The sequence below is a fragment of the Madurella fahalii genome (assembly GCF_045866475.1).
Source record: "Madurella fahalii IFM 68171 DNA, scaffold_2, whole genome shotgun sequence".
NCBI lineage: Eukaryota > Fungi > Ascomycota > Sordariomycetes > Sordariales > Madurella > Madurella fahalii.
In genome coordinates, this window is record NW_027263972.1 from 1455790 (window position 1) to 1473228 (window position 17439).

At 56.8% G+C, this 17439-nt stretch overlaps 7 protein-coding genes across 7 annotated transcripts; 3 read left to right on the forward strand and 4 right to left on the reverse strand.

The window, feature by feature from the left end:
* Positions 1-472: 472 nt before the first annotated feature.
* Positions 473-2142, reverse strand: MFIFM68171_03173 (uncharacterized protein; the record flags this gene model as incomplete). The annotated part of the gene is made up of 2 exons (XM_071058594.1): positions 473-1870; positions 1942-2142. 2 exons carry the CDS (start codon positions 2140-2142, stop codon positions 473-475), a joined length of 1599 nt encoding a protein of 532 aa, XP_070914695.1.
* A 2469-nt stretch (positions 2143-4611) lies between these two features.
* MFIFM68171_03174 (uncharacterized protein) lies at positions 4612-5622 on the reverse strand (the record flags this gene model as incomplete). The annotated part of the gene is made up of 1 exon (XM_071058595.1): positions 4612-5622. One exon carries the CDS (start codon positions 5620-5622, stop codon positions 4612-4614), a length of 1011 nt encoding a protein of 336 aa, XP_070914696.1.
* A 430-nt stretch (positions 5623-6052) lies between these two features.
* GET1 (GET complex subunit get1) lies at positions 6053-6834 on the forward strand (the record flags this gene model as incomplete). The annotated part of the gene is made up of 3 exons (XM_071058596.1): positions 6053-6139; positions 6202-6388; positions 6452-6834. 3 exons carry the CDS (start codon positions 6053-6055, stop codon positions 6832-6834), a joined length of 657 nt encoding a protein of 218 aa, XP_070914697.1.
* Positions 6835-7403: 569 nt separating this feature from the next.
* On the forward strand, positions 7404-8571 carry MFIFM68171_03176 (uncharacterized protein; the record flags this gene model as incomplete). Its single annotated transcript, XM_071058597.1, has 2 exons — positions 7404-7423; positions 7485-8571. The coding sequence occupies 2 exons, from the start codon at positions 7404-7406 to the stop codon at positions 8569-8571; spliced, it is 1107 nt and encodes a 368-aa protein (XP_070914698.1).
* Positions 8572-8904: 333 nt separating this feature from the next.
* Positions 8905-10989, reverse strand: MFIFM68171_03177 (uncharacterized protein; the record flags this gene model as incomplete). Its single annotated transcript, XM_071058598.1, has 4 exons — positions 8905-9292; positions 9370-10490; positions 10598-10833; positions 10941-10989. The coding sequence occupies 4 exons, from the start codon at positions 10987-10989 to the stop codon at positions 8905-8907; spliced, it is 1794 nt and encodes a 597-aa protein (XP_070914699.1).
* A 1004-nt stretch (positions 10990-11993) lies between these two features.
* NOP15 (nucleolar protein) lies at positions 11994-13285 on the reverse strand (the record flags this gene model as incomplete). Its single annotated transcript, XM_071058599.1, has 3 exons — positions 11994-13042; positions 13100-13192; positions 13252-13285. 3 exons carry the CDS (start codon positions 13283-13285, stop codon positions 11994-11996), a joined length of 1176 nt encoding a protein of 391 aa, XP_070914700.1.
* A 1130-nt stretch (positions 13286-14415) lies between these two features.
* Positions 14416-16895, forward strand: MFIFM68171_03179 (uncharacterized protein; the record flags this gene model as incomplete). Its single annotated transcript, XM_071058600.1, has 3 exons — positions 14416-14490; positions 14551-16748; positions 16805-16895. The coding sequence occupies 3 exons, from the start codon at positions 14416-14418 to the stop codon at positions 16893-16895; spliced, it is 2364 nt and encodes a 787-aa protein (XP_070914701.1).
* Between the last annotated feature and the right edge of the window lie 544 nt (positions 16896-17439).

The following is a 17439-nucleotide window of genomic DNA, read 5'->3' on the forward strand; positions in this document are numbered from 1 at the left end:
GGATTACTTCAGGGGCCCAACGGCGAGTTACACAGCTGCGGCTGAAACATCCAGCCCCCGATGGTATCTGGACGCATCCGGATCGACCCTGATGTGTGGCTCCTGTTCTCATCGAATTCCTCTCAGAACTCGAACTCCGAATGCGGGAAAATGATCTTGCTTCACAAATCTTATTAATACATCCTATATACAAATCGAGCACCCTGGACGGGTGACCCCAACATGATCTTTGAGCTCGACGGGTTCGTGTTTCCTCCTCCTCGGGGTATCATGTCTTCTCAACTCGACCTCGCCCGCTCGCCAGAACGCAAACACGAATCATATACAAGACCGAATAGGTCGAGTTGTGAAAGCTACGGTCTGGGACTGCCTTATTTCAGGCGCCGACACGTAGCTCTTGGCCTGTGGGTGCCCACCCGCCGAGCAACACAGGCCTTGGTTCAGCAGAATGACCGCAATCGCCAGCCGTTTTTCACGCTGCCATGGCCATGACGGCGGCGATGCATAGAATCAAGAGACACGGGCTGCTTCTCAAACGGTCTCCGAGCGCAGTTTGCGTCGGGTTCGTTGCGGCACCCGTTGTCGTTTCAACGGCAACTGAGCCCGGCATCGTCTCCTGACCGCTGGAGCCGGGCATGATTGGCCGCGCAGAATCACCGCTCGCGGACGGTGTGACTGGCGCTGCAGCTGTCGTGGCCAGCAAGCCAGCCGAGGTCGACGTCGGCTTCGGTGGAGGCGCCGGCTTCGATGCAAAGCCGATGCGCATCTGGTCGGCATCGAAGACGCTATACACGTTCTTGAGGAAGGTATCGCCAAGCAGCCAGGTGCCCTGCTTGATTTCGTAGCCGTAAAGGCGGCTGATGCAGTGGTCGCCCTTTCCCACCACCCAATCCGCCGGCGAAATGTCGTAGGTGACGCCGGAGAAGGTGAGAGAGATGGGGAGCTTGGTGTTGCAGGGCACCTTGTACTCGACATAGTCGCCGTTTTTGTACGAGGTTGCCCCGGGAATAAGCTTGAACAAAGCGGCCAAGTCGTCAGGTGGTGCAAACACGAACGACGTGCCAGTGTCGATGTACGCAAGCCTGTTGGTGACGCCCGACGGCTTGCCATTGGCGCCCACCCCTGCGAGCGGAATAGCCCACTCACCCGCTCCTTTTTCGGGGGATCGGACGCTGGTGTATGTAATGTCCCCGGTATACTTGGTCTTATCGACCCCTCCAAACGTGACCTGGCCATCATTCCGTCCGTCCGAATCTCGATTCAGGGACACGCTGAACATGAGTGGATCCAGCAACTTCTTTGCCTTGATCATCTGCAGGAACGTGCCTGTCACGGAAGCGCTCATGGTAAGACCTAGGATGCCGTCAAAGGCAAAGTGCTTAAAGTCGTTGTGCGTGTAATTGGCCAGTCCAAACGACATGTCGAGGTTGAAACCGGCGAGCGAGACTGTGTCATGGCCCACGATACCGGTGAGATCACCCGAGCCATACGAAATGGAGAAGGCCTTCCTTTCAGTCCGCCAAGTTTTCGAAGACGAGGGATTCAGAGTGTTGTGTATCTTGCAGGCGTCGGACTGGCAGTCCGAACCCATAAGCCAACTGTTCGCTGCGCCGGTATCCAGCAGCATGTAGAACGATTGCTTGGCGGATCCGACTTGAGCCTTGATGAAGTACGAGTAGTCGGGGCCGTACTGGTATATGCCTGCGCTGTTAGGCGCCGTCGGGGCCATGGGTTCCGATACTGAATAACCGTTTACCCTTCTCCCCAGCTCGGGTTGTCCTCGATGGACATGGGAAGGTTCGACTCTTCCATACTTGCGGTTCACGCGTCCGATAGCCTCGGCGATGGCGATATTCGAATCGTGATCAGGCTAACCAGACGTATCAGCACCTTTGTCTGCTAGGATGGGCTGCCCCTGCGGGCCCCGTGGGTTGCACATACATTCCTGGGTTTGTGGACAAGGTCGAATGTGACCCCTTTGGAGATCTGGGCAGGCCCGCCGTCGTTCCTCTTTGAGCCCGGGCCGAACGGCCCGCAGTGCTCATCTGGGTCGCAATGGTCGTCGGGAATGAAGGGGAAGAAGGCGTGGACGGCAGCGACCCATAGCGTCAGCTGTAGGAGCAGCGCTGATACTCTGAGCATGTTGAAAGACCAGCACCCGAAGCCTCACCACTCCACACCAGCCTCGGCGGGAGGGTGATCAGTGGCCTATGGCTCCTAATGATTGGTGCTCGGAGCGGCGGGTTCGAGGCCGGAGAGCATCAGAGCGACAGGTGCCGATTCTGGAGCCGGACGTGAACTTTTTGCTGCCAATTGACTGACGGCGAGTTCCGGACCCGGGCACCGAGAGATATTACGGTGATTAAAGATTAAATGGGCGACATTTGGATCTCGCGCTAGGTGATTGGGGCCGGTGGATCTGTACAGAGTCGACCAGAACAAGGAAATTCGACAGGAACGGGCGGCGCACGAGGGCAATGATACAAAGACTATCGGCGAATGGGCGACAGGAAACGAAACCAGACAGCGGAATGGGATGATACGAGTGCTAATGTCAAGACGAGAGATACCGAAACCGGGGGAAACGAGCTGGGAGCCGTAGGTGCGAGAGAGGGCGACCGAGAACAGAACAGTTGTAAATGCAAGATCAAAGGAAACCACAGCCACACTCCCAGAATGCGGGGAGGTAGTATGTGGAGAGGAAGGGAGAGTTGACGTAGGGGAACGTAAGGGGAGGAAGAGGGGAAGAGAGTGTGAACGAAAGATGGATGGGATGGCAATGGCATGCTGAATGTGGGTTTGATCAGAGCCGAACATCGTGGAGATGCAAAGACCTGGGCCTTGGCCTGAGCTCGGCGGAGTGGGCCTGTGGCTGGCTGTTGGAGAGTTACATGGCCCAGTACGTGTGCAACCGTAATATCAACAAGTAACAAGCTAACTACCTTTCGACGATTCTTTCCCGATCGAGAAGCAATACTGCATTGTCGAGCCGCCGCCCGCTCATGGAAGCGCCATCAGTTGGCTGTTGGCAAGTCTCGAGAACTTCCAGATGCAGCCTGCAAAGTCTAGCCGAGCGGGAGGGGTAGCGGAGCGTTTTTTATCTCCTGCAACCCTTGAATCCCGTTTGGACCCATTTACAATGCTGATCTCTCCCCGGAATGGCCCCAAGAAGGAGAAAAGAGCCGCGTGGATTGGACATTCCGGACCCCGTCGAAATCGATGTCGAAGTTTTGGATCATGGGGCCCTGGCTTTCCGTAAACAGCGATCTGCTCAATGTGGATACAGCCCCTATCCATGTCCAATCTCTAAGCGTGTTCTGATTCGACGACAGTTTCGAACAAGCTCCTGGTGGCAGCCGTGGCGCCTGTGTGCTCTCCATCCCAATTTGTCCGCTGTCTGGGTTCCCGGTCTCTGTGAACACCCGGTCCCCGCGATGTGCTGACCACTTATCACAATGTATCGACGATTAGAAGCAGCACAAGGCTCGGTTGCGCATTTCTAGCGCAATCAGCCCGCCACGAGCACGTCAGCCGGATGGTGTAGGAACACGAGATCTTGCGTCCCAACCTCCTGGAAAAGCACCTGTCCGGTTCGGTGCCGCCCCTTGTATGCAAGATTGAGGGGCAAGGGGTGTGGTCCGTATGACAAGGGTCGTCGGTGCCAACCCAAGATAACGATGTAACCTGGTCCTTGTCGGCAGCGCCAAGGACCAAAGTTGCTACCCACCCACAATTGGCCAATCGGTCCTAAGACACGGCAGCATGTGCCCCTTGCCCTAGCGTCTACGCTGCTCGAAGTTCATGATGGCTCGTACCTCCGTACTAGCAGGGAGATGTCATACCAGTCTGTTCCCAATCGGTCCAGCTGAAAAATGAGGCTGCCCTCGAATGTCTCGGATGGATGGGCCATCGTGGCCGTGAGGCTGTTTCATTATAGTCGGGAAAATGCTCTCATGGGCCAGCTCGAGTGAAGGTGTGGATCAGGGAATCCCCTTTCTGTTGAACCCGCAGCAAAGATGGGACGTCCATCAATCCATCCTCGACATGAATTCACGGCTCTGTGTTGCCTGTTGCAGGCGCTCATACTGATGTTTCCTAATGGGGACAGTCGTTCTCGGCTGAATCGTGTTTGCGGCGTTACCCGATATTATCAGATGCAGGACCTCCAACGTCGCGTAGATTCAGACTTTGTCTGCATATCATCAGGTCGCCAGTCTGTAGAGACTGCAGTTCATATTGTGCCTCTTCTTCCATGCGGAGACGGTCACGGCCTCGACGATTCGGTGGCGGCTGGGTCTGCATGTTCTATCTCGGGTATTCTGGAAGACATTGAGATACGAGCGCTCCCACGGAAAATCTAACGTCTTCGGATTTCTCGACTTTCGGAAATTGGCCTCGAGTACACGGGACGATGAACAGTACCCGCTGTTGAGAAGCTTTGGCTGGACCTAGGCCAGCGATGCACCGACGCCGTAGTGATACGAAAGACTCAGTTCCACATCGGCTCAGCCATGGCAATCGAGGGGATCGTAATCAAGCATGCTTCTGGATGACGCTTCCAGTATCGAATCTGGAGTAGTTTCATTGGTCTTGGTGGGCTAGACCTGCAGATCACGTCTCAACACTTGCATGGCCCTCTTGCTTCTTGCACCCGTATGCTTTGCACCAATCAATGGCAGACCGCAGCACCGCCTGGTCCGTCGGCTTGGGCGATGTGTCGAGAATTGTTTGCTGAACGGCGAGGAGTTGGCTCAATTGCTCATCGCCGATAAGTCCTGATCCTGCTAGAGTCCGAAGGAAGACCCATACAGACTCGTTCGTTAGGCGGAGGGAATTGACCAGCTTGATGACTTCGTTGAACGTCGAAGATCCAGCCTCGGTGCCGAGTCCATCATCGACAGCGAGTAGAAAGTAGAGGAACGACCAGCCGGAGATATCAACGTGATGTTGGAAACACCAGGACTGCACAGCCGCCAACATCTCTCGGTCATTGGCGCACCGATTCAGTCTCGTCAGGAAGCGAGCATGGCACCATGCGTAGTAATTCCGTGGGTGTCTCTCCCCAGCCACAAAGACGACATTTTTTATGTCTCCGAGGACGCCCACCGGCAGGCCCAAAGACCAGAGCGTGCCGAGTAACCATCGACGGTGACTCCAAAGGTTAGGCGATTTTGTGTGCCTATGCAACCTGCTAGTGAGGAGGGTATCGACAAAGCGCTTTTCCTTCTCGAGCCTCGTGCGAACATCCCCGTCGGCGACATGCCCTTGTATAAGCCGTTTCCGGGAGTTGGCAGCTGTGAGATGTTCCGGATCCAGAAGCAAGATGACGGCTGTCACAGCGAAGATGTCGTCATCTGTCAACGGCTCGACACCATCAATATGGTCCCTCAGACGTCTCCGGGCAACGATGAACGCCTGGACCAAACCGGGTTTTGCGATTCCGACAGCATTTCCATCCTGAAGCACATACTGCCCCTCGCCGAAGTGGCTTTTGCCTAGGATCTCGATTTCCAGGAGGCCATCACATGGCGAGGTTAGTACGTGGGAAATTGCCTGGTAAGCTGCCCAGGGGTTTCCGGCTCTTAGAGAACCCGCCGTCTCGCTATCCAAAGCACGCGACATGCTTATTAAATCCAGCTGTGTCCAAGGGGCGACGGATTCAACTCTTGTGCTCAGTCGGGAAGAAGGCAAAATCACGGACGCACGACGTCGGAATCCTCCGCTAACGTTTGTGGAGGGTCGCACACAGAGCTACCGTGGGTTGATGAAAGTGACCTCGCAACCGACGAGTGGGAGGAGTGTTAGATGATGGAGGCAGCTTGGGCCCACCCTGGATATCGAGGTTGGGTTCATTAACCCTAACCCTTAGCAGCAAGCCTGGAGCCCGGACTGGCAACTAGCTAGCCCACGTCGACAGGTGGTGTGAGCTGGCAGTTCCGTCATCGCCATGGAAATCTTGGGCAAGGCTGGCTACCAAACAACACGTGCGATGACAACAACGTGAGCCAGACTCGCCGATCAGTCTGCTTCTTTCTCTCTCAGCGCGGCCAAGATGCCATCCCTACTAGTCGTCATATTCGTAATCGAGCTGGTCGTCCAGCTTGTAAATACAATCGGCGCGACAACCATCAACAATCTGGTGCATAGCTCCCCACTATCCCACGATTAGAGCTGCATGCTGACCTAGCCTTTCAAACATAGTTATGGCGCTTCTATCTCTCCCTCCCCACTCCCGTGGCCCAAGAGTTTGCCGATCAGCGGAAGAAACAAAAGGCGTACCTGTCGGTCCGGCACGACCTTAATGCGACGAGCAGTCAGGACGAGTTTGCCAAATGGGCGAAGCTGCGACGGCAGCATGACAAGCTGCTGGATGAGCTAGAGAAGAAGAGTACAGACACAGCCGCGACGTTGACTTGAAAAACATCAGTTACTAAGTACCCTCTGTCTGCAGAGTCCGCACTTGACGCCTCCCGCGCGAGTTTCGACCGCTACCTCACAGCCGCCCGTCTGATCTCGACCCGCGGCATGCAATTGTTCCTCCCGATGTGGTACGGCCGACAGCCTATATTTTGGCTCCCTTACGGATGGTTCCCTTATTACGTCGAGTGGTTTGCCTCGTTCCCACGCGCGCCGCTGGGCAGCGTCAGCGTCACTGTGTGGCAGTTGGCGTGCACCGGCATGCTGGCGCTCGCGATGGAGACAGTGGTGGCGATCATGGGACTCATCATGGCGGGCAAGCAGTCACAGAAGCAGAAGCAGAAGCAGAAGCAGAAGCAACCCGTCCCAGCAGCCGCAACCGGAGCTGAAAGTGGCGAGAGCAAGAAGGAGCTGTGAAATACACCATGGATCGCAAGCATGAGGTAAATGTCTCTCAACCATTTGACGCAAAGATTCTTCATGGCCGGAGCTGGAACTCTGCAACACGACGTGAGATGACTCTTGGCAGAGTACTTGGGCTCGCTCTAGGCAACACATTGACTTTGGGCGACCATTGAAGGGCCGCCAAAGCTTCGATAGTGCCAACGGTATACATAGTCGGTTCACCTGTGCAGGAGGAGGGACTGGAAGTTTCACGTCATTCATATTTAAATGTAGACAAATAAAAATAGTAATACAAAAACAAAAATCTTTTGTCGAGTCGTTCTTTATATTTCGATGTTGTGCGAGGTTTCGAGTCGGAAGGAAATGTTGAGGGGACAAAAAATTTATAATTTCGAGTCCCGCCACGAGGCTGAACTACACGCTCGTCGAGCTTGGACCCACATTCCGCAGCCCCACAGCGACCCCTGTTCCTTTCAGCCTCGTCCAACACCTTGCATCTCGAGTTCGTGACAATGGAAAGACATCTTTTAAAGTGCTAGACACAAGCGCCGCCTCTTAGGCCGTAACACACGCATTCCAAAATGGCGATATCCTGGGGGACGTAAGTAAATACAAATTGGATCCCATCTCTTTTGGCCGTTTGTCTGACTCTTCCCCAAAAGCATCAAATCCCTCCTCATCTTCTTCGGGCCTATCCTCTTGCCCAAAGCCCTCGCCTACTACCGCTCGGTCCGTGCCGCCCCTCGAATCTACGGCCTCAAACCGCGGCCTCTCCCGCCATCCATATTCCGCGCGATCCTAGTCCTCTGCGTCCTCTCCGCCGTCTTCCTCCTCCGCACCCTCCCGTTCCTCTCCCCGGAAAACATCTTCAAAGCGACCCAATCCCGCCTCCAGATCCCCGCCGACGTGCTCTTCACCCGCCTCTCGACCCTGCGGCCCGACGCCCAACTCTCGGCCACGGACCTCTCGCTCCGCGCCAAGTTCGCCTCGCTCGAGTCCCGCCTGCTGTACCTGCAATTCGGCCCGTCGGTGGTGGCGACGTGCCCCTTCTGCACGTCGGACGACCCGCGGTCGTACCTCTACTACGCGCTGCCGGAGCTGCTCGGCCCGCACCTGCTGAACCTGGTGGCCGTCGCGGCCGTGACGTCGGGCGCCGTGGTCGCCGCGTCGACCGGCGACGGCGCCACGGTCGCGCGCTGGCGCACCCCGGCCACGCTGGCGGCCGTCGCGCTGGGCCTGGCCGACGTCTACCTCGTCGCGAGCTACAACCACGCGGCCAACGCGCGGGCGCTGCGCCTGGGCGACATCGACTTCTTCTTCTGGACCGTCCGCCGCTACCGCTACGTCGGGCTCGCGGCGCTGGACCTGCTCCTCGCGGCCGCGCTGTACCTGAGCGGGACCCAGCGGGCGTTCGTGACGGGCCCCGGCCCGGCGGAGAAGGTGGAGGATGTGCTCCGGGCGCTGGGCGCCGTCAAGGGCAAGGTGAATGCCGCCGGGGTGGTGAAGAACACGGTGCTGAGGGACGAGGAGTTGCGCGGGAGAGGGAATGCGTACTGGGGGCATGAGGTGCGGCTGATGCGGGAGATGATGGAAGAGAGGGAGGTGATTGAGGGCGTGAAGGATGCGTTGGAGAATCGTATTGATATCCGGAGTATTGAGAGGGATGCCGAGGCGTACGCGAAGGCAATGTTGATGCCCGGGGGGCAGGGGAACGGCGGCGGAAGCGTGAAGGAAGAGGTGGTGGGGTGACGTGATTCATTAGTCCACGGTTTCGGTATATTATATCATGTTCCGGTTGGCAGTGGTTATAGACATGAGGAAGCCTTGTGGGCATCCTGCATCTTCTTATTTTGGGAGCCATACACAGTTTTTCTTGCCTTGGTAGGCTTTCTCTAGAAATGCAAAAGGGTCGACAGCGACCATCGGCAGCATCTATCTAGACACGCCTGCCTGCCTTGCTCGCTGCTCACAATCGCCACCGCGACACATTTCTGCCGTGGATATACAAAGGTAGATAGGTAGATGCTGCGGTTATAGTAACCGTCATCCATCCCTGGGCCCATCCCTTCCATTTGCTGCTAACTAATGCCCCCTGGTATCGGGCCGTGTAGCTGCCGTCGTCACGCTCGACATGCTACCCTTTCTCGACGGCCCGGCTCCTGCGCCTGCCGCCTCGTCGACGCTCTGCTCGAGAAAACTCGCCCAGAGATCAGCAAGAGACTCCTTGCCCGACATCGGTGTCGGCTCGGAAAAGAACTCGCTGTTGAGCGCCGGCGAGCTTGGGGTGCGGTGGAAAGGGGAAGTGGGCAAGCGGAGGCTTCCTGCCGTGCCTGGCCGCGCGAGACCCGCCTTCTCGCGTTGTTCGTCTGTCCAGCTGAGCAGGCCGGCCATGACCTGGAGGATCTGGAATTTCTTGGGGTCGGAGCGATCCAGCGAGAGGAACTGGAGGAAATGGTTGGTGACGAGTTGTCTGGGGATGGTTAGCATTCTTAAGGCTTGCTGGATGAGGGGCGACGAGGGCCGGGGGGAAGGGTGGGGGAGATTTACTTGTCAATTGTCTCCTCTGGCTTCGTCTTCTTGATGTATTTTAGTGCTTTTGTGAGATGGTCGTTTAGTACGATGGCTTCATGTCGTAGCTTGCCGATCAGCAAGTTCTTCTCCTTGACCTCCTTTTCAAATGGAGCTGTTCGCTCGAGTTCCTTTGAGAGCGCTTCTTTGGCTGCCTCAGCCTCGGCAGCTCTGGCGTCAGCCTCCTGGGCGCGCTTTTTAAGCGCTTGTACCTGCTGCTCTGACGACTCGACCATCTCGCGCAGCTCCCTCTTCCGGGCCTCTTGGATTTCCCGCAGTGCTCGTTGCAGGCCGTCGATGGCCTGCGATTGGACATCACGCTCCGAGACGACTTTGTCGTACGCCTCGCGAGCGCTGGCCAGCTGCTCCTCGAGATCTGCTGTCTTCTCCGTTAGACTCTCGCGCAGGGAGCGTTCGTCCATGGCAATAACCTCCCAGTCGCCCATGGCGGCTGTTGTAGACTCGAGTTCGGCCTTGAGATGTTGCATTTGCCTCGTTATTTCGTCCTTCTCCTTGAGCCAATTTTGCTGTGACAGGTTGGTCCTGCTGCGCAAGCTAGCCAGTTCGCGCCCCTGCTCTTGCACCTCACTCCTAAGGCGGTTGGCCTCCTCTTCGTGCGCCGTCACCGTCCGCTGCAACTCATCGTTCTGGGCCTCGAGCTCCTCCACACGGTCTTTGGCTTCTTCCAGTTCGGCCTTGTCCCGCTTCAAGCGATCGCCTAGCGTTTCCTTGATCTTCTCGACGCGGCCCAAGAGCGTCTCGTACTGTGCCTCGGCGTGCTCCTTGGCCGCCTCGCTCTCATCTAGGTCGGCGCGCAGCTGCGTGATCTCTTGTGCGTGTGCCTCCTGGATGCTCTCAAGCTGCTTTCGCAGCTGCTCCACCTCGACCCGCAGGGCCTCGCGATCTTGTGACATGGCTTCTAGCTTAGCGCTCGTGGCCCCTGATACCGTCTCGATTGGTGCGTGTCCGTTTGCGCCGGCATGGCCGTTGACGGCGGGGGCGGGGTCGTCTTCGGCTCCTGCTTCCGTGTCCGGGCCCCACGGTCCTTCTCCCGGTTTGTCAGGCGCAGTGTGTTGTTGCGGCGGCGGATGCGATGTACTCTGGGTGCCCGCGAGTCAGGAAACCATGTAACGGGCACGGAGGATGTAGGAAGCCAATAAGAAACGAAAGGCGGCGCTGGCAAATTAGCGAGGTGGGCTGGGCATACCAGGTCTAAAGCTCCTAGCTCTTCTGACACTTCCTCGACGGCGGCGCTCTCAGCGCCATCCTTCCTTGTGTCTGTTGAGTCTGTGTTGGGCGCAGTTGGCTTCTGCGTGCCGGAGGCAACGTTGGCGCTCGTGTTGGCGTTTATACCGGTGCTGCCGTTGCTGCCCTTGTTGTTGCCGCTGTTGGCTTTCTTCTTCTTGTTTCCCTTCTTCTTGTTGCTGGAGACGGCGGCGGGACCTGCTCATTACCGCGAACCATCATTTCCCATTAGCGCAAATGCAGATAACGAGAAAACCCAAAGAGCGACGATGTGGCCTGGACCACTGCACCAGTGTGGGACGTACCATGGGCTGCTGATTGGACGGAATCCGTCGGGGCCGCGGAAGAAGACATGGTTCAATTGCAATTGGCGGTGTTTGCTGCGGGCGTCGTGGTTGTTGAGGACACGAATGGCCTAAGAGGAACGACAAAAACGTGTGTCCGTCCGTCCGTCTGCCTATCCTGCTTCGATCTTGGCCGTGGAACAACAACCGAAGGACGGGCTCCGGCACCCGCATCCAGCCAAGTTTCTGGTACTCGTATTCCCCCGCGTCAGCTGGCCTTCACCTGCAACTTTGAAGCGGCTCGTTATCGGTAATCAGCTCTCTCTTCGAATGCTATTCCAAAAACAATCAACACGAGATCACGTAAATGGGTATTCAGATGCACCGCGGGTTGGAAGTGCCGAGTTTAATCATGTCAAAGTTAAGTTTGCTGCAAGGCTGGAAGCAGGCTGAAGCGGCTAAGCAGGTCAAGGAGGTGTCTGATCGCTTCGGCCCGCGCACTGAAAACCGTGCCTCTTGCAGTTCAATATCGTCTGGTTCAAAGCCTGCAAGGCAGTGTCTTGGGCTGGAGTATTCCCGGAAACTGACGATCAACGTACACGACCACAACCCCTCTCTACAGTATGTCTTGTTTCAAAACACGATCCTCATCGATGAACCATGGATCCCGGATCCAAATGTTAAACACATGAATCTTGATCCAACAGGAAGTGCGCATTACGTAATCTCATGAGAACACGGACCACAGAATAATTTATCTTTAGCAGATGCGGCGCTTCCAGAAATTTTTCTTCTCCCAACACATCTTCGCCTGCTATTAAAACTGAAGCTGCCGTTGCAACCAGCACCAATGTTGGCATTTTCACAACCGGGCAGAAGTAGATCAGCCGTCTCGCGCTTTATAATCCTGATAGCTCTCACAGCGCAAGCTCCTCTCAAGAGTCTGTCAGGTTCGCTTGGTGCGTACATTCCAACTAGCGGAATAATGCTGGTCCCGTACTATGTAATCGACTCTCTATCGTCTCGAGTCGTGGGTATCGAGTGACAAACTGCAACGCTGTGAATCCCGGGCCCTCAGGACTTTGTCTTCTTGCCCTTCTTGCCCTTCTTCTGAGGAGTTGCCTCTTTCGTCGGATTGAGCTTTGTGGGCTCGACTACCTCCGCCTCAGGAGCTTCCTTCATCTCTTCGTTCTTAGACTCGCCGGCTGAGGGCGCAGCCTCGATCGCCTTAGGCACCTCGTCTGCACCATTCTCCAGCAGTGGCTTCGCTTGCGGAGCCTTGAGTTGGGGTGCTTCAAACTCATAACCCATCGCTTTCAGCTTCTCAGCCCTGGCTGCTCGTCTTTGCTCCTCCTTGGAAATCCTGTTTTGCCACTGGGACTCGGACAGCGGCCTCTCCAGCTGTCTGCCAGCCATCTCATTCCATGGCACCACCTTGAACCGGCGATTGGCGCCCTTGAACAGGTTTGGATGCACTTGGCCGGGGGGGACAATTTTGGCTGTGAGGATATGCCCGAACAAAAGATACTTGTCCATGGTGCGCGCGGCAATGTCGGCCACCTCGGCGTCGGCAAACTCGACAAACGCCCGGTGGCGGCTCGCACCCGTCTTCTTGTTCCGCACAACCCTAAGCCTCGTAATCTCGCCGAACTGACCAAAGTAGTCCCGAATCTCGTGCTCGTAGAAACCGTGGGGGATTCTCCCCAGGTACATGACGCCCGGCTGGCCGCTGCTGCTGGAGGATTTTGCTGGCTTCTTCGCTTTAGGGGCCTTGCCAACATCCTGGCCCTTCTTGTACGTGCTGACCTGGGTGTCTGTCTCGTCCTCATCGTCGCTATCGAGAGTCTCAACGAGAGCCCTAGTCTCGTCATCGATCTCCTCCTCCCCCTCTTCCTCCTCATCATCTGAAGCGGCATCCCCGTTTTGCTGCTCCTCCGGCTCTGCAGCCTTCTTCTTCGGCTTTTCAGGTGTTGCCTTGGCCCCCTTCGACGGCTTTTCTTTCTTCAGCACAGGCTTCTTTGGAGCGGTCTTCTCCTCAGCGGGCGTAGCGACTTTCTTGCTAGAGGCGACATCTTTGCTCGGCTTTTGCTTTTTCAGCACGACAGGAGAAGCATCCTCAACGGCTATGACATATATCCATCGTCAGTTGGATCTGAATCCGTGAGTGGGCGGTTACAAACCTTTCCGCTTCTCAGCCTTCGGGGTGACCTTCGTGGCCTTGGCCGGCTTTTTGCTTTTAACGGGCGCTGCGGGCTCCGGCTCCGCAACAGCAGCTAGATATGTGTCAGTCAGCTTTCTAAGCAGCCAATAAACCGTACATTGGGGCACCAACGCTTTAATTTCCTCTTGCGCAGTTCAGGGGCCATTGTATCCGGTGTTGCTTGCGAATCTGCCAGGAAAGGACTGTTTGTTGTGCATTGTGCTTCCCGCAATCCAAGAAAATTTCTGGATTCTGCCCCGTCGCGCCGTGGGCGGTGAGCCCAAAATCCATGGCCCCACCTCACTGCATCTTCCCTTCTGGGCATAAAACCGTCCACTAACACCGGCCTTCTACCGAGTCCTGATCTCCACACGTTCGGCCAAGCAACCAGCTCACGCAATTTGGGATGCATACAATCCGTGGCAAGTATCCGATAGAGAGGCAAACATGGTGAAATCTTAGGTGGTATCCCAGCCACTGGTGTTTCGGCGGGATGGGTCTACCTCTGTCTGACAAAGCTGAGATGGTGGGGCATTTCATAAAGGTCTACGGAGTGCCAGTGGCCTGGAGGGGCGACGCGATCAGGTTGTGCTTGTGGTGCTTGTGCATGCCACTAGGCATCCTGCGCCATCTCCACGTTGGGCAAGGCTGCACTGGAACCGAACCCTTGTGCCCCCCCCCGCGAGTATGGCCCGTCTGGCGGTGGAGCGGCCTGAGCTGGACACGAAGGGTGGGAGGAGAGCCCGCATCACAAGAGCGCAGCTGAAAGCCAGTGATTGGGCCCCGAGTGGAATCGGGTAGTTTTCCCTTGCATTGCGCTGCAGCTGCAACTGCCTTATGCTGGCATTTTTTAGGTACCTAAACACAGATCTTCCAGGGCGTTCATTTCTCAGCTGTTTCATCTGAACTGTGCCCTCGAGAAGAAACTGTTTCCCTCACTCTTCCTTTTTCCTCCTACAACTTCATCTGACCAACGCTGCCGGATTCTCACACGACAGTAGGGGCCCTCGCACTATTGTTGTAACCAAGGTCTCAGATCCCGAAACAACGGGTCCGCCAGCCGAGGAGGGGGGCCCGAATGCTACTCTTGGCTCCCCCGGCTCATGCATAACGTTCACACGCACCGCTGTCGACCGACACATGTGCACAGCGGCATGTCATGACGCGCGTGTCTGCAACTCAGCCTCGCAGACCGCTCCGCAGAGCCAAAGCAAAATCCGCAGAGACACCTGAATGTCGGCCGCGCTGCGACCCGACGGCTAAAGATTACGAGCATCCAAGGACGATTCCCCCACCATGTCTGAATCCAAAAAGAAGAGCTTCTGGGGCCTGTTCCGCACAAGGAGTTTGGCGGCCAAGATCGGGAAATTAGTATGGTTGACGACCTGAGAGGTACCGAAGATGACGTGAAACTGCTGACACCGTCCCAAGGAGAAAGACCACCTGAGAAGGGCGAGCGAGGGCGATGTGATTGGCCATCGCCGGAGGTCCGATGTGCCCTCGGAGATTTCGAGCACCCGGCGCAGGCCGCGTCGGACAGACCCAAGCGCTACCAAGGGAAAGGGTCGCGAAGAGCCGCATGGGGCACCCTACGATCTGGGGCCGCTGACCGAGTGGCCCCCCTCTGGGATGTCAAGCAGCGAGGAACTAAACTTGGGCCCCGCAATGCAACTCATATCCAGAGGCGTACCCGCGTTCAAGGGTCACAAGAGGTCGATACCGCACGCCTCCGATCACTACTATGCTTTGTTCGCAACCGTCGCCGGCAACCGCGGCGACGAGACTGATGCCGTGAACCAACACGACTCCATGACACAGCTCATGACGCTGTGCCTCCACGAGTCAGGTCCTGCAACCTATCCCTGGGAGACTTTGGAACAGCCCAGCTACTCTTTCTGCTTTGGCAAGCGCCCGGGGACCATCACGCTGAACCACTGGGTGTCGCTTGCAAGCGTCGTACCGCAGTCCATCCCGCTTCGCGATTCAGGGGTGGCGCCTCGCGAGATCGACCTGGAAAGCATCTTTGCCCGGTTAAAAGAGCTGGAAAGGGGGCTAGAGGACGATGACGAGGACCTTATGTATAGGAACCTATACCGACGGTTGCTCAAGGACCCAGACAAGTATCTGAGCCCGCACAAGACGCTAGATACGCAGATGACGGACCTGATCATGGTACTCTCACGGCCCGACTGGACCGACTTTACCCACCCGAAGAACCAGGTCGTCACCAGATTCATTTTTGACACGAGCCCCTCCAACAGCCAAACTTTCCACAAGTTCTTCCACCAGCTACTCCTCAGCCTCGAGTTGGAGCTCCGGATCAACTCGAGACACCACATGACAGAAGCAAGAGAGAAGCTGCTGACACAGATTCCGCCCACAATACAATGGAACCTGGCGCTGGCGCGCAGGTGGCGCGACAACATCCGAATCGAAGCATACGGCCCGACGCCGGACCAGCTGCAGCTGCGCTTCAAGCTGAAAAGGCGGCAGGTTAAGATGCTCAAACGCTTCGCGCAAATGATGAAGTGGCCGAACCTCGAAGAAACCCTCCGGAGCCTCAAGCGCCGCGACGCCAACTCGACGCTCGACCTCGTCAGCTCGCACGCCATGGCCTTCTTCAGCGGACTCGTCCTACCGGGCCCGACTTTCCCCTTCTTCATCATGAACTCCCTCCTCGACATCGACCCGGACAAAGCCACCGACGACCTTTCCCTCCTCACGCACATCCACCCAAACTGCGGCTTCCAGTACCGCAACAGCTACACCTACTGGACCGCCACCTCTATCGTCGGCAAAGTCCTAGCTCCCACCTGCCGGCAGTTAGCGGGGTGGGTTGGGCCCGCCAGGCCCACCATCGACCTAGGACGCTCTCAAATCGCCCGCATCCGCTCCCGCCGGCCCCCGAACCGGGTCACGCCCGAAGACATACGGTCCATGAGCGAGCGCTCCGACCCGCTCGGTCCGCCAACTCAGGTCTTCCCGGTGAAAGAATACTCGCTCGTGGCCCCTGACCGCGACGACGACGCCTACCTGGCCGACCTAGTCCGTATCGAACTGCTCAGCCTACGGCCCTGTCCCGACCGCCCGGGAACCGCCTCCACCAACACCACCTCCGACAATAATAACAACAACAACAATAACAATACTACCGCCCCTGCCAACCCCGCCACGCCCAAGTGGTACGACGCAAGCATCCAGTTCGCCATCGACGGCGTCTCCTGGCCGCTGCGACTGGCGTTCGACGTCAGCTTCGTGTGCGCCTGGCCGTGCTCCGACGGACCGCATCCGCTCTTCTTCGACTATGTCTACACACCGGTCAAGGCGGACGAGCTGGTCAAAGTGCGCGACTGGAATGGGCTCTACGGCGGGCATCCGCATGGTAGGGATGCGCGGTCGCTTTCGCCGACGGCCGGGATGGCAGCAGCCGGAGGAGGAGGAGGGGCGGGGAGCGGCGGGGCGAGTACCGGGCGGACGGGCGTCTCGAGCCCCAGTACGCTTAGTGGTGGCGACGAGGAGCGGGTGCTAGTTGTTGAGGCGTTTGGGGTGCCGGATAACGAGGTGCTGGCCAGGGCGTGGTGTGCGCATTGGGGGTTGAGCGCGGTGGTGGCGGATATTGGGAAGACTTGGTGAGTTTTCTCTCCAATCTTGTCCCTTTTTTGGCGAGTTGCTAACCGGGGCATAGCATGGCGTGCGCGATTCGCGAGGCTTATGCGGCGACTTTAACGGTGGTGATATTGGTGGATGACGAGCAGGACTGTAACCGGGACGATTAAGGTGTTGGATTTTTCTGGGTGTTTTACCGTGGGGAGGGTTGGGCGGTGCATAGATCGGTTGTGGAACTGATTGGAATCATGCGTTGCTTTGGGTTTGGTTTCTTGCTGGTGATGATAATGATCGTGCATGAGTGCTCATGGGTTTAGTATGACGGATGATATCCACCGCGAACGCGGAAAGGGGTTCAAGGAACGGGGACAGGAACGGGCTGGCCCGTAACTGGCCCTTGCCAGGGTGAATGGCAAAGTGGTGTTAGCCGGTTGTGTCTTTACGGCCTCATCCATAATACCCCCGAATTGATTTCACTGCTTCCACATGGGCAATCACTTTGTGGTCATTTAAGACGTTGTCATGCCAAGTTTGATATAGTGAATTGACTGGTTCATTGAGCGTCAAAATTAGACATTATCCAGTCAGTCGTCCCCCCTACATCCTCTGCCACCATCAAATCTATCCTCCTAAACGAGCGAGTACGGGTATCTTGGTATCTCTGAAACAACCCTCGAGAGAGCATAAAACAAAGCATAAAACGAGCGCCGCCCT